This window comes from Osmia lignaria, chromosome 12 (assembly GCF_051020975.1).
Source record: "Osmia lignaria lignaria isolate PbOS001 chromosome 12, iyOsmLign1, whole genome shotgun sequence".
NCBI classification, from domain to species: domain Eukaryota; kingdom Metazoa; phylum Arthropoda; class Insecta; order Hymenoptera; family Megachilidae; genus Osmia; species Osmia lignaria.
Genome location: NC_135043.1, coordinates 8,236,270 through 8,258,908, shown reverse-complemented (window position 1 = coordinate 8,258,908; position 22,639 = coordinate 8,236,270). Strand labels below are relative to the sequence as shown.

The 22,639-nt window shown below is 39.9% G+C and overlaps 1 protein-coding gene across 7 annotated transcripts in view; it reads left to right on the top strand.

Annotated features, from left to right (window-relative positions):
* The window catches only part of LOC117602758 (uncharacterized), a 252,903-nt gene that overhangs the window by 158,433 nt on the left and 71,831 nt on the right, over positions 1-22,639 (top strand). For all 7 annotated transcript variants that reach the window (XM_034321163.2, XM_034321160.2, XM_034321159.2 and 4 more), the window contains 2 exons: positions 11,003-11,112; positions 19,512-19,630. In XM_034321163.2, coding sequence (XP_034177054.2) covers positions 11,003-11,112; positions 19,512-19,630 — 229 coding nt within the window. The remainder of the gene's footprint in view (positions 1-11,002; positions 11,113-19,511; positions 19,631-22,639) is intronic.

Sequence of the window (22,639 nt, the reverse complement as noted above, 5' to 3'; positions counted from 1 at the left end):
AGAGGGCGAGGGGGGGGGGGATGGACGATTCGATTCGGAAGCGGTCGTGCGGAAATCTCGCAATTTCGCGGCACTGGATCGACGCGAACGCGGCGTCAATATTTGAGGGAAAATTGAAAAGGGTTAATTAGCGAGGCGGACACACGGTGACGTGTCCGGTTTGCGGCGTGGATTTGCCGCCACTCTACTCGCTGCTCTTTGGCGAGTTTGCACGAACGACAGAGTGCTCGCTCGCAAATAGACGGAACTGACAACGTTACGTTGCGACGCGGAATTTATAACGGAACGCATTGTCCCTACGAGCATAAATATACGCTCGGTCGTATTGTGCAACTCGCGGCTGGACAAGCGAGTCACCGATCACGCGATTCCCAACGAAACGACGCGCGTTGTTCAAGATTCTCCGGCATAAAATTCTCAAATAGATTGCTGGAATATTTTTAATCGTTCTGACATTTATTCGAAATCAGACGATAATGATAGTTCGCACGGAGGTGACGTATACTTGCTTCATTGCCTTTCCTATTAAAATTGCAATAGTAAAAGTAAAGTAGAATATTCAAAATAGAGCTTGAATTCACCAGATAAATCAGTATTCTTTATTTTTTATATTGGAAATAGTAATTAATACATCGATTTGAATATTTTGTACATATGCTGAACATTTCCCTTTTCCCGTTGCTACGGGTTAAAATATCGTTAATTCGGAAAACGCGGCCGAAAGCCGTATCCCTCGTAAAGACTCGTACCTTGATTTAATCCGCGTTTCGACGCTAATTAAATTAATTAACATAGCGGGGACAATACGCGGCGCCGGATGGTCTTTTGTTCCGTGGCAGCTTTGATCAATAATCTCGCTTTGTGAAATCAAACTGACAATTGTATTTGACGTTTGGCATTCAATTTTCCTCTCTGCATTTTAAAACTCAGCTACTCGCAAAGGAGCTTTCTGTCAGCTCGTCCTTTGTACGTTTGCCTCGGTGTTTCATTTTCACAATACTTGCAAACATCAACGTACCTCCATGCTATTCAGAATTTTCGCTTTTTCGATTTGTGATAATTATAAATTCATGAAACATAAAGGCGTTACATTATGAAAAGAATGGAATATTTAATTAACTGGTCGCCAATGGATGAACATGCAGCGCGTCGAACAAATATTTGGCACACCTGGTTACATTGAAATAATTATATTTAAATTTAATTATATTTACTTAACGATCCAGTTACGAGAATATTCACACAGAATCTTATGGATTCTTTCTTTTTATAGAGATTCAAGTAAAATCCGCTGTAATTCTTCAATAAGCAATTCAATTCGCCCAGCTTAAACTCTGCTAATCAGGTTTACCTTTTCCAGCAATACAGCTTTTAGCTTAATTAGAAAAAACTAGCGCTCTGAGCTCGATAATACCTTAAATGTACTGCATACTTTTACACAATTAATTCACACTAAATACGTAGACATACAAAGTAAATTACACAATCATTTATATTGAATAGAGAAGCAGAATAGTTACGCAGAATGAGTAAATATTAAAGTGCATAAAAAAGTAATGGAAATTGAAAACTGAAGTGCTCCTATCTTCCGGCAAAAGATTTTCACGTGTCATAAAAATAACATGCAAAGGTGAACACTCTGAAACTTGTTAAATGAAAATAAAAAGGGTCTAAACTTAAATTGGTATTTTCACTATCTCGATGTTCCACCGTTCGATGGTTAATTTTCGTTTGCGGGTCAGAATTAGGTCACAAACTTCCGTAACCTTACAGCGTTGCTATTCGAAAAAAAACTCGACAGATTCTCCGATACTTTCTTCAAAGAATTTCGAACGCTGACGTTCGCAAGATTCTCAATTTTTCGCAAACGAGACTTCATCGCCATCGAAATTCGTCGACGACGATACAAAGCGACCCGTATTTCGAATCGAAGAAGGGAAGGTAGGAAGAAAAAGGGAAGCAAGAGGGTTGAAGGGAGAAATATCGAGGAGAAAAAGGGAAAAGAAATAGAGCGACGGTGGAGCTGCGATAGCAGCGGCCAATAACGCTCGCACGGACCATCCCCGCCGTTAAAATCGCTTAAACCATCCCCTCAGCGCGAGGCTAGATTTATCGCGAGAGGACTTAAAAAAAAAAAAAGAAGGAAAAAGAAAAAGGAGGAACCAGAGGGGGAGGAACGAAGCACGACGATATATTCGCTGGTCCGTTGGAGTCCTCGCAGGGGGTGGCTTTGTAAGGGCGCACAGAAAGAACGCCAGACGCGCTATGGCAGGGTGGGTAGCTAGAGTGGACGAAGAAAAGGGGTTGGGTTTGTATCGTGGGGAGGGCTAGAGTGAGGGAAACGACAGCAACCACCCCAATTTATAATATTTATCGCCGGTAGCCGATAATGGAATTTCGCCTGGCGCGTTTATGCGCGTATATATAGGGTGTTCGATTTAACGCTACGGATGATTTAAAGCGCTTTTGAAAAATGTTATTATACAAAGGATAATATTAGCCCTTAAGTACGGTGGTAGAGTCAGATTTAACCCTGTCAATACTCTAGTTTCTCTATTCAAAAATAGGTAACATGTATTCTGTAGAAATATTTCAAGTAGAAAAAAGTTTCCCGCTCCACCCTGTATACACCCTTATACCGGTTCCTCTTAAATCCTGAATCGGGACGTATGGCCAGCTTCCACCCGCTCGTAATATTCCTCGTAAATACTCGGGCTATGGCTTGTGTATTTTTATTGTTTTTCTCGTTTTATTTGGTAGGTGGCGTTTTTGCCCTTCGGGATGTTTGTTAAAGGGAAATCAGGTCGGAATTCTTTTGTCATAGAGAAATATTCCACGTTGTCGGAAATATAGGGGTAGGTTTGCTCCGATAGAGATTAATGGTAGAAGGGCAGAACGGGTGATCAGTAGATCCTGGATTTTTATGCAAATATAAAAATGAAGAAAATTAGGCTGAATATTATTATGATACTGATGAAGGTATGAAAATAAGTTTTTTGTTTTTACTTTCGCTATCGGCGTATGGTTATTTCAACTATGGTAGCCAAATGATGGAAAATACTAATTCCGTCAGATTATATAAATACTACTTTCGAAGATGAAGATAATTAATCACCTTCTTAATTGGCTCTGAGCAGTATATTTGAACAGTAAAACCTGGCCAGAGCTGCGATTAATCAAACAGTTGATAAATTTTCTCGCGTTTTAATCTCTTTCAATTACGATGCAAACAATTCATTTACCAACTTTAGTTAATTAAGTATCATCCTCGTATTTCAATTATTTTCAAGTAGCTAATCAAATTAAACTTTTCTGTTACTGTGCATTAATGTATACTGCATCGTGCAGCAATACATTTACTCTTTAGAAACTTTATTATACTTTTAGCGTGTTTCGTTTTTGCTGAATAATATCGATGACAGGGAATTAAGTACGATAAGTCGTGGGATATTTATTTTCCCGCTGTTTGATTGATAACGTCGTGAAGCCACCGATGGTGAGCGTTAATGATTACTTCCATCTTCTAGCAATATATATTCCAAGCTTAGTTGACAAAAAAACGAACTATCTATTGCCCGACTTGCCCTCGATTCTCGATTTTGCGCCATTGACTCCGGCGTCGTATCCATTACCTCTGCTCTGGAACGTTAGTCAGACTTTTTGTTGGCATAAACGCCAACTAACTTAGGATTGTTTCTTACGGTTGGCGTAGTATATGATTTCCGGTTCGTTGGTTCATAATATTCTGATGAAATTATGGAAGAAACGTTGTATCTGTTTTAAGATATTTATCTAGGTGGGAACAAGATAATTCATTCACAATAATTTCAATGAAAATTCAGTCAATCGAATCGGAATATTGAAGAAATTTTAATTTCGTGTAATTTCAATTCATTTTATTTCAATTTATGACTTCAATTACTATACATTTCTGAATAAACAATTTTTTGATTGGAAACCGTTTCAATCAAAAGAAAAATCATTACTTCAAAATGAATTAATTTTGTTAATTTATTTTTTAATATATTGCCTGAACAGGTACCTTCTCTCTAATTTAAACAGTACTGTGCAAAGTTAATGACAGTGTTATATGAAATGTTTTATTTATTTTTTTGATCGGAAAAATAAATGTGGAGAGGACTGTGTAACAGAATTTTTTCGAACGTATATTCAGTGATACAGATTTTTATTTCACTGATTTTCGAAGCGTGCAAATATTTTTGCAATAATTATTCGACCGATGTTTCCAACGTTTCGTTACATTTTTGCGGTAGCAGATACTTTACTACTCTCGTGTGACTACAGATCGTCGCGTTTTACCAAGAATCCTTTTCACTTGTGCAAACAACAGAACGTTTATTTGCTCCGATTCAATTTCAAATCGCTGTTTATTTTCAATACGTCCTGCTAAAACAGGAAGGTCTGCGTGTACAATAAAAATAACGTCTGAAAATAAATTTCTATCGCTCTATGTAGCAATTCTGGTATTTCCTAAACGTCTTCAAACAATTGTTTTTTTAAATCCGATTCAGAGTGTGTAATTGTAGGTATCTATTATGTATAGATACAAAGATAGAGCATTCTTCAAATTTTATTTCAAAAGGAATGATTCAAAAGTATGTATACTGAATTGTTACACGAAATGTTCATTTTTCTGGCAAAAGCGTTAATGTATCCATGAAAGCGTGCAGTGTTTACAGTTCGTAACGATCGATCGTCAGGCAACGAAGGGAAGACAATTTGTCGTCGGGTGGTTGTCAGTCTCAGGGTGTTTCGCGACATCTTGTCGACCCGACACGGTTTCCGGCCGTGCTGTCCGAAACCGACGGTCTCCGGAAGTTTGCCTCGAGCGAAACTCGATACACGTTGCGTTTCTGCTTCCGTAGAACTTAACCCTTTGTACCGGAGGACATGCATTTCCGGAGAGATCTCACTTTTCCCCGTGGGGGATATTTGTTCGGACAATGTCCTCGGTTTTGGAACTATTCTATTGAATGCGATTGTTCAACTGGATTAACCCTTTGGTTCCCATTGTAGTCACGTGGCTAGGTATTTTGAATGATAAAATAAATTATCAGCCTCCGGTGTTCTTTCAGCATATTTTTAATAGCTTTTTCGAATTTTCTATAGATGGTATAATATAAATTTTAATATTTTCCCAAATGTTTTTATCAAACATATCAACATCTGGAAAGTAACGTGTTCCATTTCCTTCTCTACGATTCTTCCTTTTATTTCATTCTTCAACTATCTTACGTTAAAGTACCGTACTTATTTTTACGGCTCGTAAAAAAGCTCGACGAACTTTGGAGCGCGTAACTTTGAGATTTTTGTTCCCGCTATTTTGGAATCAGCCGGTGGCTGAATAAAAAATTAAAGTCGAAAGGTTGGTAATAAAATAAAAATAGAGGAGAAAGCGGAACGGGCAACAGCGTAAAGGGGAATTAAAAATATAAGTGCTCTTTATAAAAGAAACTCAGGTCGTGGTAAAAGTAAGCGACAGCAAGGGGGTGAAAGGAAAAGAAAAAAAAAAAAGATGGAAAGGGTTTGCCTCGAATAAATACAGGAACACACGGAAAATACGTTTTCGTGCTTGGTCACAAAGAACACGAATCTGAATAGAACTGTCTGAACAGTTTTAAATTGCATCGCTAACACGTTGCTAAAAGAAATACCTTCTCCCACCATGCTTTATTCTCTTCCAAAGAGTATAAATACCTTTCTTTACACTGAACATCGCTCGCTAAATAATGCCGGCAAAAAGTGCTCTCGAGCATAATGAATCGTTCTCATTTATTTTCTTAAAAGCTTAATCGATTGTACAGGGTTTGGTGTTTTTAATTCTTATATTTATATTAGCTGATTATCCGCGCTTCACACGGCTTTTCCAAAGGCGTTTTTAATTTTCTAATATATTTAGTGATGTAATAAAATTTGTACAGAAACAAAAACCTTTTTATGATATTAAAATTAATTAAGGTCCATTCAGAGTACATTTCGAATACTTCTCAAAGTAAGTTTCTTTGACTGTTAAAGCTCTTTTGCTGTTTCTTCAGGATCAACAACACCATTTCGTTTATTACTTTCACTGGACCACTTTTCTGATTGCAAGATAAAGTAAGGAATGTATAAAGATATAAAAAGCCGTGAAATTTGAATGTCTGTTACCTTTTAATTGTTAAAAAGAGCAAGAGTAACATACAGTCGTTTCGCTTTAGGTATATTTATTTACATCTCTACGATAAGAAGCACTTCAGACGGTGTGTTTTCCTGTCGAGAAAATAGGTCAAGGGATTCGTGCAACCAGTTTTCCCTCGCTTTAGTGCATCGTTTTCATTATGCAGCCATTAATGTTCACTGCAAGCTTTTATGGCTCCCTGTAAATGTTGCATGCGTATTCACGCTCGTAACTTTCCTACGAGGTTCAACTTGCTTTGTGTTTCGTTCAACTTTCTCTCATCAAAGACTTTGCAAAACTAACAACGACGATCATTTAATTAATTTAAACAAATCATCCAAAGCGTTTAAATAATTTTATATTTTTATTTGTTTTGAATAAAAATTTATTTCGATACAAGAGAAATGAAAGAAAGTGACTTTCGAGGTTCAACGTATAATAATAATGTTGTTTCATTCGTGAAACGTCATTCTTGATTCGATACCTTTATAAACACGCGCTGTTTACCTTCCGCGTATTGTGCAAATCCGAGAAACGTAAATACCAGTGATATTTGGAAAGCTGGATATTTATAGTTCAATAGTTTGCCTAACGTCGCGATATTCCATAGGTGAAAAATCAATCGATCGAGCACAGGGGAATCGAACCTAACCGATCCCCTGGTCCGTATTGTATATTCTTTTCTTTTTAAATTCAAGTTATTAGCGTTCTTTGAACAACGCACGAATACCTACGAGTGAAGGTACTTTTGAATATCTTGGTGGAAATTGTAACTGGCTACGAGCATTGAAATCGATTTTGGCTTCGGGGATTTAATGTGGCAAGGCCAGGCCGCTGTAGGGAACCACTGTCCGTCAGTGATCAGATTTAACGATAATGCCAGATAATTAGATTCCACCTCTAATTCCCATTACCAATCAAGGAATTATCAGCTGCTGGTAATTATTGGCCAAAATTACCTATTCTCTACGAATATCTCCATCTCCGTTTTCCTCTTATCGTGGCAGATTATTCTCACTACGGTGGATCTCCTTCAAAAAATGATCATTGATCCACTCATCTTCGTTCAAAATTTCTCGTAAACCATAAATTGAAATTTTAGTACCTCGCATCGAAACGATCGATTTTCGTAGGGTTGCGTTAAAAATATAAGATTTGGATGGAAATAAAATAAATAAACGTAAAAACCAATAGCGTTTCGAATGCAAAGCGAAACACATCTACAAAGGTGAGCCGGAAATTAGATTCGTCAATGTTGGCAATTTCGTTGCACCGTTCTCTTTGACGTGAGAATTTGTAAACAAACTTCAACGACGAATAAGGTTGCCCGCCGCAAAGAGCGTACAGAGCCGCGACAATTATTTCTCATGCATTATTTATCCTGACCGTGGCGCAGGGTTCGCGAGGATAGAGATACATTTTCAGCATTCTGACATTTTTGTGGGTCGTGGCTTAATGGGACAGAACGCATGAAAAATTTGTACCGCCTTGCATGGGCGACCATGTTTTGCATAGCTTGTAAAGTGCCCGAAAAGCCGGATAATTAAGACCAACGCTACTTGCGAGACTGAAATGTCCCAACAACTTTCGCGACATTTGTTTGCCTTCTCGTTGGAAATCCTCTTCCCTTTAACGCCGGAACGATTAAACTCGTCAGAACGACGAATTTAAGGTTCCATTCTTCACGATTCTCTTCAGTCTTGCGATCTTCACTTTCCACCAACAATTTCTTCGTCGCCTAATCGCAGAAGGGGCGAGGTTCGTATGAATATTAAACGGTTTCTGAATAGTTGCGCAATCGCCACGTCCTCGGTGGCCTGTTAAATATACGCCAGGCCACGAAACCGTGTGTTTGTCTAGTGGAATTAGCGATGCAATTATGCAGACTGGTCGAGGAGAGACGCTTTCTCAGACACACAGAGAAACTCAGTCTCTCCCAGATGGGACGCGAATGAAATGTAACCGACCAAACAACGTCGGCCAATCGCGAATATATTACGTTGACAGCGGTCGAATATTGTTACCAATTAACCGCTCCCTTGACGATCCGCTCGAACGGTCCATTAAAATGCATCGTCCGGCTCCTGTTAAATTTTTCACTCTGCGATTGCATCGTATGAAACGGGGTTGATGGCTACACGAAATACACGTTTCGTGTACGGTTTCAATTGACGCAACAATTGAGGACAATCTGAACCTTTCGAAAGTTTTATTTACAACCGATGTAAATGTTAAAAAACGAAAGGGAAGCTTAAAACTTGTCCCTTATCTGACTGTTTCTTTAGAATCCTTTTGAAAATAGCATTTCCAGCGACAGTATCATAAATCTAGGACAAATTTCGACTTAACAAACGGGTTAAATTGTCGCATCTCTGGGAAGCTCTCCCTAGAAAATTATTACAACGGCGCCGGGGCTGATTGTACAGAGATCGCGCGTTTCCGTCGCGATCGTCGATGCAATTATGCACAGTAGCAGTCATCGTCGCCGTCGTCGCGACGCTTCGCTTTCTGAGACGCACGGCGTTAAGGTGAAAGGGCGAAACTCCGTTGCCTGCGGGGGATTCGAGGATGCAAGGCGAATGCAATCGTGACGATTTCGCGTTCCAGGCCGACTCGGTTAAGTACACTTTATTAAGCATGCCGTCTGCGCGTTGCCGCATCCACTTGCGTGGTAAATGGAATTACAAACGCATCCAGCCACCGTTCGCGGCTTGCGACTGACATCTTGTACTCGCGCGGCTCACGCGTTGTACACGTTGAATCAACGATCACAGAAGGGTGTGATGTTTGCGCCGATCCTCCATGGGCCAACTGAGCTGAACGTCGAGAACATTTAGAAAATTGTGTCCTGATAATAAATTACGAATAACTCGAGCCTGATACTTAAGGAGTTAGATCGAATTGTCTCGAACCGGACAGAATCGGAAAGATGACGATCCAACGGGGAGAAGAAATTCAGCAGCGAATTCAGCCACGGCCGCGAGACGGTCGTTTATCAAATTCACTCGGTATGCATCGCAGCAAAGACAGCGCCGTTGATTTATTAAATTGCGGCTGGATGAAACCGCGAAAGAGGAATCTATTAACGGCGAGGTGGATTCGACGTCGCGAGACGTCGTCCCTCGTCTCGTCACGGTCGTCGTTGCTCCGGGGCGAAGACGCTCAAAGACAAAATTATTAAAGTTCCTCTCGGTGTATACACATTTATCTTTCGTCGATGTTTGCACCGTTGGGACGAGTATACGGGACTTCCGGTAAATACGGCCCCGTCCGTCGAAGCTGATGAAAAGCGACTTGTTTACCTCGTCGTTGGTGCTCCGTTGACTTCCGGAACGGTAGCAGGATAAAAAAAGTTTCACCAGGGGACAGGAAGGAGAAGAGCCGCGTGTACTTAAGACAGCTTCGACGAAGAATCTTTTATTTCAAGGATGGAAACTTTCCCCGAGGATCTACTTTGCTAACTAAAGAAACGAGCATCCGTCGTGTTAGATTCGACAAATAACGACTTTGTTACTTGTTAAATACACATAAATCTTATTCGCTTATAACAAGTTTTTAGTTGAACAACTCGTAGCTGTTTTCATCAAGAATTTGCGAATTATTAAATAATCATTTCGCGCTGTGCTTAACACGCTGACGGAGATGAAATTATTATATAAATTTTGATGTTACTTCAAACGGAAGAATCGAATGAAAATTTGATCCTCGAGCAACATTCGCGCGAATAACTGAAGATGTATTCGTCTTCTGTACACCGAGTTCCCTGCTAATTAAATCCTATACGAGCCAGTCTCTTCGGCAAGCTGCGCTGCAGTCGAAAATAAAGCAGGACAAGGAGTAGCAACGTTGAAACAATCATTAATTAGATACGCCATGAAACAAGGACGAAACAGGATGCTGGCCAGATGCAGAGAAGGATGGTCGCAGGTGTTGTTGGCTCGGTAACAACGGTTCGACAGCAGCCAGAGAGAAAGAGGTAAAGATGGATCGAGAGACGAGATAAGACGTATCTTCTTGAATGTTGAAAGTAAATCAGAGAAGCAGCAAGCTGCTTCTCGGCCGGAAATGAGCCTTGCCGAGCACAATCTCCGGTCAGAGAGGGCTTGTGCATTTTCTTCTTTGTAAAACGTTCCGCCATAATTGAAAATGTCCGCGTTGTGCTTCGTTTTCTTCCTCCAAATGCTATCGTGTTAAGCCAGATCGCGGTTGTTATAGTTAAAGGGTTCTGTAAATTTTTCATTTTTTTTTTTTCTTCTTCTTTTTAATAAAATATCAGCCGGTTTGAAATTGTAATTATTAACACTGAAGGTAGCTCAAGTGACTCGCGAGAAAAAGTCACTCGTCTCTATCAAGCTAAAACAGTGCAGACATTTTTTATCGGTAAGTGACGGTAGCAAGGATGCTCGAGACTGTACCGAGTGACGAGCGGTGTAGATCGTTTCCCGAGGTCTCGATCGATGTTGACGACCATCCAATCGACCATTAACTATATCCTGGGTGGCTCGCAAGAAAGGGCAATCAATCTTCCATAAGTCGAGGCCTCGAAGAAGCTCGCTTCCTTCCTTCGAACGGCCCATCGCGTCGCGCGAAGAAATCGAGCCTTGTTCGAGCTTTCTCGCGCGGTTTCGCAAGAAATCGTCGATCTAGAATCTCGAAACATCGGAGTCCTGTTCGAAGAAAGAGGGGTACGTGTTTCTTGCTCGATCCGCGGTTAGAGCTTGTCTCGATTTATCAGGAAGTTGAATACGTTCGATGGGGTTAGCTGCGATACGTGACGAAAACTTTGGACAGCTCATTGATCTGTGTTGTTCTTTTACTTTCCAGGTAGCAGTGAAGAATCGAGACCCGGTGGCGGGGATCCTGGAAAGTTGGGGGTGAGGAAACCAAGACCGAAGGCTTCGTCGCCCAACCGACAGGGACCACAGCAATGCCAGGTATGAAAATTATGTATCTGCTTTTTATTTTTAACAGTTCATCCAATTTCGTGACTGGAAACGGCGAGCACCGGGTGTAAAGATCCTTTTGTTAAAATTACCATATTTCTTTTCTATCGTATTTTTGGGGGGTGAACGCTTAAGGGCATTAGAAATATAATTTTTAAAAAGGCGTGATAGGTTGAAAAATTATTGAGCAATGGAGGGATCTCGCTCAAGGTGACAGACACGCTAAAGCCGACCCTGTTTTGCATCATATAGTATTTCCATACTTCGCCTATCATATTAGCGAATTTTCTCAATTTTGACATCATTGAAAATTTATTCCATAGAAAGAGAGAAAGAGATAGAACGTTATATAAAATTTGGCTATAAACGTCTTGCTACAGGGTTATAAGTGAATTCATTAGATTTTTTTATGTATGAAAAATGGTAAAATAAAGGGTTTATGGTAGAAAAGTAACTTCACATAAAAAATTGATCCAATGAATTATTATTAAAACAGTAAAATTTTCAGGACATTCATAATGTATTAATTTTAAACAAATGCAAGCTTATGAATTTATGAAATCATAAATGAAACTAAAATTTTAAAAGTTGTTGATTAAAAACGATGAAATAAAATTCACGATTGTTTCCTTGGCCTTGTTGAATTGTTCATAAATCGTGAGTACGATCTCGGTGACTGGAGATTTATACACGTGAGCGTGGGGCAATTAGGTCAAACGTTCAAGGCCGCTTTAATGCTACAGTCCATTTTGTTAACTGCATTCGATACGATTGATGTAGTCAATTTGCGAACAATATCGAGAGAAATACACGAACGAGATCTTTAACCAATTGAATTCTGTCTATTGCCGTAAAATTCGATCAATTCTCGTAACAAAAGCTATTCTTCTGGAACCATTAATTAATACACAATAATATTTCATGGTGTAAATGTGTAGAAGATCATACGTACATTATCAATCATCATTATTTGTTAAATGTTAAGCATGTTCGATATTATTTAAAGATCAATCAGGCAGTAGTTATTGGTATATCGTAATAATGCAAAATTTAAACCGTTCACTTGACTTAGAAAAAGAATGAAAAATTCTAAATTGGCAAATACTTCAGGAAGCATAGTCTGTGCTTTTATCAAGATAGGAGGAGAGGATACGTGGCACGCGTGACCCATATCGGTCTAAAACGTTGGCGTGTGTCGACGCGAAAGCTCCTCTATCGACACAGTGGGCTGTTTATGCAGCCGAGCTTGCAGCGACCAAAGCTGGTCGCGCGTCCTGCACACGTGTACACACATACGGCCATTGCACCAACACCGGAGACAGTGTGTAACGTGAAAAGCTGTTGAATATTCAGATTGCACGATCCTCGAGCGGCCACGAGGAACACGCCGCCTCGTTGAGTAACACACGAACGCAATATCTCTTGGTTCGCGTATGCAAGCAGAGTGATTGCGTTCAAGACCACTTAAAGGGGCTGGCTTTTTCGTTGAAAATGTTTAATCCTTTCACTGCGGCATATGTTATGCAATAGGTTTATATTAATCCAGATTTAGGAATTGAGATCGTGGGTACTTGAATAAGGCTATAATAATTTAAAAAAAAAAAAAAAAACTGCATAATTCATTTATTAAATTCTTTTCACACGTTACACTATTTGAATATTGTAAATATTTCTAGATTATTTCTAAACAATTTTCCCTGATAGATTTTCATTTTATCTTTTTCTATCTCTCTCTCTCTCTCGTTGGTTGTCTTCGTCTTATCCTTGTAGCAAGATAGTCGGGAAACGAAGAGCCGCGAATTACGGTCCGCCTTGTTACGTAATTAAATGATGGCCTGGCCGACTTGTTGACAAGCCCCGTCGATGTATCGAGTTAGCAACGAATTAAGCTCATCCTCCACGGTTCGATTATAGCTCGGATATCGGCAGGATCCATGAAGGAGAAGCAACCTCGAGAAGTGGCCATGCCCTCGTCGAGACGTCGACCGTCCGTAATTTTACGGGAAATTAATAGTTACTCGTTACACAGGGATCCTGAAAACTGACAAGTTGATCACGACCCTTTACTTATCCGTAAATTATCGCTACCTCTCGGTACGTCGTTCGATACTTTTAATTGACAAGCACGCTTTGAAGTATTTTCAAATATTTCGCCATGCTTCTGTCGTTAACTACTTTGAAATCTTTTTTTCTTTTTTTTTTTTTTAATTATTAGTTTACGAGTTTTAAAAACCTCGTTTTAAAAAACTACTTGAGTATCGAATTTTTCAGTAGTTTAATTTAGGTTCTACAGTAATTAAAGTGTGTTTTGAGTTATTTTTATATGATTTTTATTTATTTATTTATTCAAGAAATTTTGGAAATATGTTGGATTTGATGGCAACAGATTCTATCAAATACAAGGGAAATCATTTATCTTTCATATTACACTTGATTTGCCCAAAACCTTGATCCCATCGAGTATCATGGTGTTCACCCTCACATTTCATGTCACAGCGTGTCGCACAATTACCGTTCTCTTTCCACCGGAAACCATATAAATTCTCGGTGTACGATACTGTCGTAACCTCGCGTCCATTGTCAAGGGACAATGTGGTAACGGATCCTCGGAACGTGGTGCACAAAGATCACAAGGAACGTTCAAGATAATTCGAGCGATTGCATCGATCCCTTTCAAGGGTGCGAGATGTAACGGGTGTCGGTGGTCGATTCTCGGTAATCTGAAAGCGCGGAACACGAAGCACAATGGAGGTAAACTGATTGAACGAGGTGAAATCTGATGGCATTCCTTCTCTGGCTTCTCTCAGTTTCCGGATTTCCGCTCTGTTTTCGCTTACAGTCTGCACACCTATGCAGACAAAACGACCGCCCACCGAATCCGATAACATCGTAAAGAGGTTCCAGGAGTCGTTGACCCGGCTCTTACGATTATTCCCCCGCGATTCGAGGATGCGAAATCGAAGCTCTTCCGATAACCGTGCAGTAGCTTGCTCTTTTAGCGACCATGCTCGATCCGTTTCGAGTTATGGCCGCGTTAAACTACGCCACCAGGATCGTACAGGTCGTTAAGTTAATTAATTGCTCGACAGGTTGCCACCTGTCTACCTTGCTCGACGTTAAGATTCTTCTCAGAAAGTGGGATAGAACGTTAGTTCAGAAGATGTTCGTCGAGAAAACGAGAGATAGGGAACGTTTGCCTGATCGATGAAACGGTTGATTGGAATTTATCGAGATGGTATCGTGTATACTGCACTTCTGCGGATGGTACGACTGTGTTCTATGGTTATTGGTGGAATTTGTAGATGCGTTTGAAGTTTTTATGCTATACGCTTGGTTCCAGGTGGGGGATGTAAATACTTGAAATAAGTAGTGTACTTTGATATATTTTGTTCAAATTTCAATATTTTCATCGGAAGGTTTCTAACAGAGCTATCGATAAATTTTTAACTTTGGGTTTAAAATAAAACTCCCATGATAGTCATCAATTTTTTTCTCTGAGATTCATTACTTATACTTCAATTTATACAGCGAAGTTTTGTATCAAAATATTTCAGTTATACAAATTTCTGTATTTTAAGTTTTATCTTCAAGTACAAAGTAAAATTAGAAGCAATTAAAATTTGCCAGGTTAAATACCCTGTGAATAGAGAGGATAGCATTCCCTGTAAAACACAATTAATTGCAAGTTGATATCCCAATTAGTTCCCGAGATACAAGACACCAAAGTACAGCGTTCAAAACGCGCGGGATTTATGAATGGCGGAGGCAACTCAAAGCGGCGTGACCTACTTTTTTTCTTGGAACTACGCACGTGGCAGGTGGTAGTAGTAATCGTAGTAAAAAAAAAACGCTGACTCAGCTGCTGTCATTGACCAGCGCAGTGACGTCACGCTTGGGATAGATCAGTGCGGTAGTGCGAGTGAAAGGTTTGATCGTACGATCGAGATAGTGATAGAATCGTGTTCAAAATTATGCTTCGCTTCCAACGATGATATCTAGAGAACCGAAAGTGTTACCTAGATAAAAAGAACATCATTTTAAAAGACGATGTCCATGATATAACATCGTAACAATAGTTTTGTTATGTTATTTAATAATTAAAGATTCTTCTGTTTTAGTATCGAATTAGTGTCATTTTTAACTCATTTCAAAATTTTATATCATAATTTAGGGTTCTCTCGAAATTCTATTAGTGGAAGACAAACTGGAGGAGCGTTCGTCGTCGAGTAGAGAAGAATGACTTTACACGATTCTCGCGTTCGTTCACAATGAAAGAGGTTCAAGTAGCGTCGCGACGTCCGTTTTCCTTCTCCCTGACTCGATGGTACATATCTCGTCATCTGCAGCATCGCGAATAATATTGCAGCAACGACGTGACGATGGTGGCTCACTTTTATGTCCCTGGCACAGTCACGAAAGGCGTGTTTGGTTCGTCGGTTCGCTTCGTCGAGGCTGGTTTTCCCTCATTATTTACGGGGGCGCGAGTTTCTCGTCTGCCTGCTGGCTGCTGGTAATAAGATGCACTTCTTTAAAGGACTTCGCCTGGCCGGAAGCAACAAATTGCATTCCCTACCAGCCGTTTTCAACGGCCGTCTGAGCCCCTTGGAGGGAAAGCTCTCTCTCTCTCTCTCGTCGAGACGAACGTGGTTAGCCGGAACAAACGTTAACCGGATAGAGAGCGGACGCGTTTTAAACATGAATCAACCGGCTGCTTTTCCCTCTGGGGGTGGGATTAACGAGGTAAACTCCCGTGAGGGAACCGAGGGATGCATCGATGTTTGGGGGTGAATTGATTTTCTCGTTTTTGTTTGCTTTTTGTTTCGGCAATGCTCCCTTTGGGCTTGCCACGCGAACGTAGCTGTTTCGAAACCTAGGGTGGTGATGTTTTAGGGATCTTTAGGGTGGCTGCGATTTTTTTCATTTTGATTTTAAAACGTTTGCATTAATGAATGAAATTGATTTTATCGTGTTCACGATAATCTTTCAAATTTTCCATGACCTAGGTACTCTAAATATTTTCTATACGCTATAAAATATATAAACATCAAACAGGGAGGCAAGGTTGTTCAGGAAATCGTACTTCCGGCGTCTAAACAGAAAATCTAATTTGCCCAGCTTAACTGGTAAGAAGCAGCAGATACAGAAGCTGGAAACGCAAGGGAGTTTCAATTTACCTAGCAAGGTCCAAGCTGGAGGAGCAGAAGAGCAAGGAAGAGCGGAGACGGTGTTTGGTCCTTTGGCCATCATCTTCGTGCCAAAACCCGTATCTCTTCCAGCCTCGCTAACGGTTCTTCCTCGAGAGCTAAACAAACATCATTACTCGTGGCCTTTCTCGATCCCAATGCCACCACCAGAAACCGCCAGCCATCTTTCTCTATCCTCTCTTCCAACCGCCATTCACCCTACAGAACAGCCGTCCTCCTGCACACGTCCGTAACAGCCTTCCTCTCGTGTCCGTGCTACCAAACCCACCAATGTACACCGAGCAATGCCGCTGGTGAATACGTAATCCGTCGGTGGTAACATTGATACTTCGTTAAGGGCGAAGGGGAGACGAGGAGAGATAGCCGATGGATGAAGTTAGACGATGGTACGAGAGGAACCGACGCGTCGGTTCATCGTAACCTGAGACCCACCACTGTCTGTTGGTCGATTCGGTTAACGTTTGTTCTCGCCATCCATCCGCTCCATTCCGCTCAGGGAAATGAGGAAATGCCAGCCTCTCGGACCCCCCTGGGAGACGCGAGGGTGTCGAGTACGTACGCTTCAGGAGAAATTTGTTGGTTCTTTTTTTTCAAAGAGGATGTAGAATGGTGTTGATTTTGCCTGTCGGCGATGACTGTTGGCGAATGGGTCAAGTAGAATGGGGCGTATCGAATTGCTAGTCGTTGGAATTTTTCAATTGATTTAGTATAAAAGCACAAAAGTTTTAAACGGAACATTTTTTAAATTACAAATGATTCTTGTTTGATTTGGTTATGTAAAAGTATGTAAAAGACTTTGATAGTATTAACATTACGGGTCGTGTGTACATTTTAAATGAAAAGTGTTTCGTTGAGAAAAAAAGGAAGGAAGAGTATCCGTCAGAAGTTAGTTTTTTAATTACGATACAAAAGATCTGACAAGCGGTACTTTAATTAAGATTAAAAAGTAGGATAACACGGATTGCGGTTAACTTTTCTTTCGATTAACCTAGATTTCAGTGGTGCGAGAGGAGAAGAGGGGAAACGAGAGATACACATTTTTCGTAAAGTGACATAGTTTTGTTTTATCTCGAATAATAAACTTTTGCTTTTTGATAAGAGACTGCGTTTTGTGTTCGCGACGGTGGTTTATTTAAATTACAAGTGACCTTAATAGCCAACCTGAAATTACGATTCCGCATAAAATAGCATCACATTATAATGTTTACCGTTTCGTTTATTAATTTTCATGGAATCGTAAATACAACGATAATCGTGGATGTAATAAATTAGATAATACAATACTAACTTACGTAAAAATCGTCCGTTTAGAGGAAATTTAATCTGTTCTTCCTGGATGATTTTAATTAAATTACAATAGATAAATGTAACGTATTACAAAAATAAAATGCAATTGAGTTGACCGCGAAAAATGTATCATACGTGAAAGTAATAAATGATAGTAAGGGAAAAAAGGAAAGAAAGATTCATAAGCCAGGGAAATCCGTATTTCTCGGGGGTATCGAAATTCTAGAAGGGCCTCGTTCGCCAGAAAATCGGTAAATTTCACGGTTGAAGTATCAGCGATCGCTGAGTCGACAGTTTATCCTTTCTTCTTGTTCCATTAGGAAAACGGAAGTTTCCGGGAGGTCGAAGAAAGTTCCTTTACGGTTTTCCCGTTTGAAGCCGAGGGAAATTTCTGTGGACGAGAGTCGATCGCGACTTATTCGCGTCGTCGTTTCGAAGCTGGCTCGAGCGCGAGTCTTGTACCGAGCTGGATGAAAGTAACGGCGAAACGAAAAGTGGAAAAAGAACTTTTCCGATAATGGAGCCGAGAATCGCGCCGCGTGTTCGCCGCAGCTGCATTGGAAATTAATTTCGACTTAACGACGCGTTCACCCCGGTTCGAATACGATTCTTTCGACGGGTTCACTCTGTGTTATGACTTTCTGATGCGTCCACGTGCTTCGACGAACGTGCACGAGCTTATTTCCACGAATTTCCGGCAGTTTTTCAGTAAATTCTAGGTTAATTTATTCTGCAACAGAAGTTCCATGTTCTTGGTATTGCACCGTGCCACAAATTTAACTTTTAAGAAAGGAAGTATCGAATTTAATATAACATAAGGGAAGAAAGAAAAAGGTTGTCGAAGGTGTACGAAGGGATGGGGTTAATTTTATCAGGAACGTCGATCGTTCCTCCCCAAATTTGAGCTCTGGAATTTCACACGATATTCGGCGACGGCAAATTCGTCGTTAATTCCGGCTATTCTTGCACGGTCGTGGGACTTTCAAATGGAACAGGGTCCATACACGCGCGGGGACCCTCGGCCTTTGGCTTCCTGAAATAGTTCCCGAAATAGTATACGCCCCTCTGCGAGTAATAAACCCAATTCCACATACTTAACAGGCATACCATCCTACGACACCCTCGACCGTCTTCGACGTAGCTGTGTTGTTAACACGTGAAATGCCATAGCAATGTCTCGCGTTAATTAAGAATTTTCCACCGACAGTTGAAACTTGTTTACGAAGATAAAGTCTAGTATCCTTTAGGACATCCAACTATCTCTTATATCTCTTTTATATTTCTCATTCAGATGCGTGCATCTAAAAATAAAATGACCAATCTGATCGTCGGTTGTATCCACATCCCAACGTTCTAATAACAGGAGACAGTAGACCACCCTGATCGACGGTAACGCGAACACGGAAGCTCACCGCCGTTCGCCATGGAGTAATGGTATCTTTATCGACGTTCTAATGTCCGTCGTAAAACAGCGTCCGGCTGGCTTTACGACGGTTACGCGTGGTAATTGAAAACCGTGTCCAGCCTCGTTCCGTTTCGACTGCTCGTAATGAACCGTTTGGAATTCGCCACGAGCCGCATAGAATTGCGAACATTTGCGCGAAACGCGTGCTACGATTGCCATCGTGTATTAAAATCATACCGCTCGATTGGAAGTTGCCAATCGCAATTTTCCTCTGTCTCGATGAAAACGCCTTTGCACTTCCCTTCATTAATTGGGAGAGGCTACTGATCAAATGATATTTGAAATTATTAGGTCGCCGGAGAAATTATTATATTCATGACATTTATTTCTAAATCAATTTTTTATTTACGACACTTGCATCAATTTCAACTGTTCAAGTTAGAATGATGAGATTGATCGGTACTAACGTTGACAAATTGAATTTCTGTTTGCAGGTCTGCGGAAAGGTATTCAACAACGCATCGGCGCTCACGAAGCACAAGCTGACGCACAGCGACGAGAGGAAATACGTGTGCACGATGTGCGGCAAGGCGTTCAAGCGGCAGGACCACTTGTGAGTACAGATACACCCCTTTTACGCGTCGATTCCTCGAAAACAGCCTCGGCACGTTTCAAATTTCATCTCTTCACCCTGGCAATTACCGAAAAACCCCCGTTTTTATACTTCTTATCCCTTTTTCGTTAATCGCGAATCCATCTGGAGTAAAACACTTGCCGTTGCAAGTGGCAGGCTTTTTCCGTTCGCGTTCATCAAAACCTCTCAAAACGTTTACCACGAGCTCGAGCCTTCTCAAGGCTCGTGTATTGCATAATATTATGCAACAGTTATTTCGCTACTTTCTACAACGAGAGGATTGTTTCTTCCGTGGGATTCACGTGGGATGAGTTGAGAAGTCGGGAGTATTTTTGTCGAGGGTGAATTTCCAAGAGGAATGCTCGGCTTTTGTTGCGAATCTTCTGCTTTCTGTTTGTTGAGTCGACGTTAATCCGGGGTAGAAATATCTTCCGTGTCTTTGGGTATATTCTAGTTTTGATTTTAGTTGGTAGAACGATTTTTGAAATGATATCTTGCAGAGGAAATGATGTAGAATTTAAGTATTAAAATAAGATAAAGAAGAAGAAAATTCAACTACCAGGGTGAGAATCGAAGATTCAATTTCTCTCAATTCTCTTGAAGAAACGAGAAGAGTGAATCAATAGTGGCAGCGATAGGTAGCCTTGGTCAGATTCGCTGGCCGGTCAAGAAGAAGTTCGGCTTGTATTTCCTTTTCGAAGAAGAATCTACAAATCCTCTCTCCGCTTTTTCTTCTTCTTCGACGTATCCTCTTTTTATTCTTGATTCACCGCGCAACTCGGCTACATTTCGAAGAGACAGCAGTTTTCCTGCCTTTCTTGTCACGTTCAATTCTACTTCGTGGTATCACCCGCGACTCGTTGAATGCTTTGCTAAAAATTTATCAAAATCGCGTGAAATAACTATTTTTCGTTTATGAGATACTTGTTGACACGCGGGACGTCACGAATGATGTTGATGACCGATGTTTCGAATTTCAAATAATAAAATAATTAATGATCTAACTTAGTATATTGAAGGCTTAAATTAAAGAATGAAATTATTATTAAAATTTATCCGTTTAGTTATTGATTTTTCGTTTTCAAATATATGTTATAAATAAAAGAGAATAAAGTTCTAATACAGGTCTAGCTTTCATGATAATTTTGAAACTATTTCTTAGTGGCACGTTCGATCAGCCTTTAGAAAGCTTCCTACGCTCTTTCGAACGACAAGCTCGAAAATTCGTCTTTGTACTCGTATCGAAATCGCCGCAATCCTCTTTTGTGCCTCGTTCCCTCTGCTACGTGCAGTGGATTCGCATCGAGCGGACAGTATTTTTCTTTTCCTCGACCTTTCCTCTGCGTCGCCTTCGTTTTATGTACGTATTTCATTCGATAGGGTCGCTCGACACCACGCTCAATGCGAGCTGACGAACAGCCCGAAGAATTACTTTCGTTTCATCTCTGGTCTCGAGCCTTTCCTTTCTTTCTTCTCTTACAAATTCATTCTCACCGATTGTATTTTTTTTTTCCTCTTTGTTTCTTTTCAAGGTTTGTTTCTCGTAAGACTTTTTAAATCTACTTAAATGAACTTCTTTTTTCTTTCCTTTAAATTCCCTTTAAGGATGAAAGCTCTATCGATCGGTTTCTAATAGTTTTATGATGTTTGCAGAGTGTACAGAAGCTTGCAATGCTAGAGAAACTTTTTGATCAACTTGTTCAATGTTGACTGTCTTGTTATAACTTCTGTTAGAGATACTGTTGTATTTTCTCGTGGAAGAATTTGTTATAGAGATTAGCTTTAATTGAATTTGTTGCTTTTTATAAATTTTCAAGTTTCACAAAATTGAAAAATTCAGTTCATTTTTATTATTTCTATACTACCTCAGGTGACGCCTGAAGTATTTACTTTAAAAGAGTTCTAAATCAAAATATAGTATCCCACATAAGTCCGTCAACTGTTTTCAAAGAGGAATATAAAAAAATAGAGGAAATTCGCATGATTTCTGCGTGTTACGGTCCACAAACATTGTAGAACATTGTTCCACAACCGATGCGGTCATTCCATTTGGCTTGGATCCATAAAATTTCTCGGTCGCTTACTTGGAAACTCGTTTTCAAGAAAGCATATGCCGGGATTCGAGTAAACGATGTGGACGACTTTATTCGATCAGCGAAAAAGTCCTTGGCCTGTTTTCTGTTTTTATTGAAATCCTTTTAACCTCGGATACCTCGATGGGAGATGGGACTTAAGTACCTAACTCTGTACGTACCGTGGATCGGACTCGTAAAGAATTGTGTTTTCTCTACCCCGAATCCTTTTAAACTTCGCCACGGTATTGCGACCTCGCAATTTCAACTTAAGAAAAGCGAGAACCGAACTCTACAATAACCTTACCGAACCGCCTTCTCTTCTGATACAGTTACCATTAAAGCTATCGATTAACTTGCCAGCAAAAGGAACATCTTATTTTATGTTTTATTCAGTTCCTGGCATCGTGTGACCATTCATTATTCAAGAATTCTTTCCTTTGTTTCCTTCAATTTCTTTTTCAAGGTCTGTTGCTCATTGATTTAAAGTTTCTTAATACCCTTTTGTTACTAATGATCACCGAGTAACTGTACTGCTCTACTTTTTACACCATCATTCGTTTATGTTTAAAAGTAACAAATATGCAATACAAATTTTCGTATGACAATGAGGAAAAAAAAAGTATGTACCTACGTTGAAATATTTCTCATTGCAAATAAGATGGTAATGAGAAGAAAATTGTAATTGTATAAATGAATATTATTTTATAATTAATCAAATTAGTACCTGCAGTATTTCAAATTCACGGCATTACAAAAGCTACATTATTCCTTTTCATAATTATAATACAATGGCATCAAACGAGTATTTCAAATAATTAATATCAGCAGAGTTATTATTAGAATGAAATTACATATTCAGTTAAAAGTATTCGTTTGTTCCATTTTATATTAATTAAAATTAAAATTATTTTTC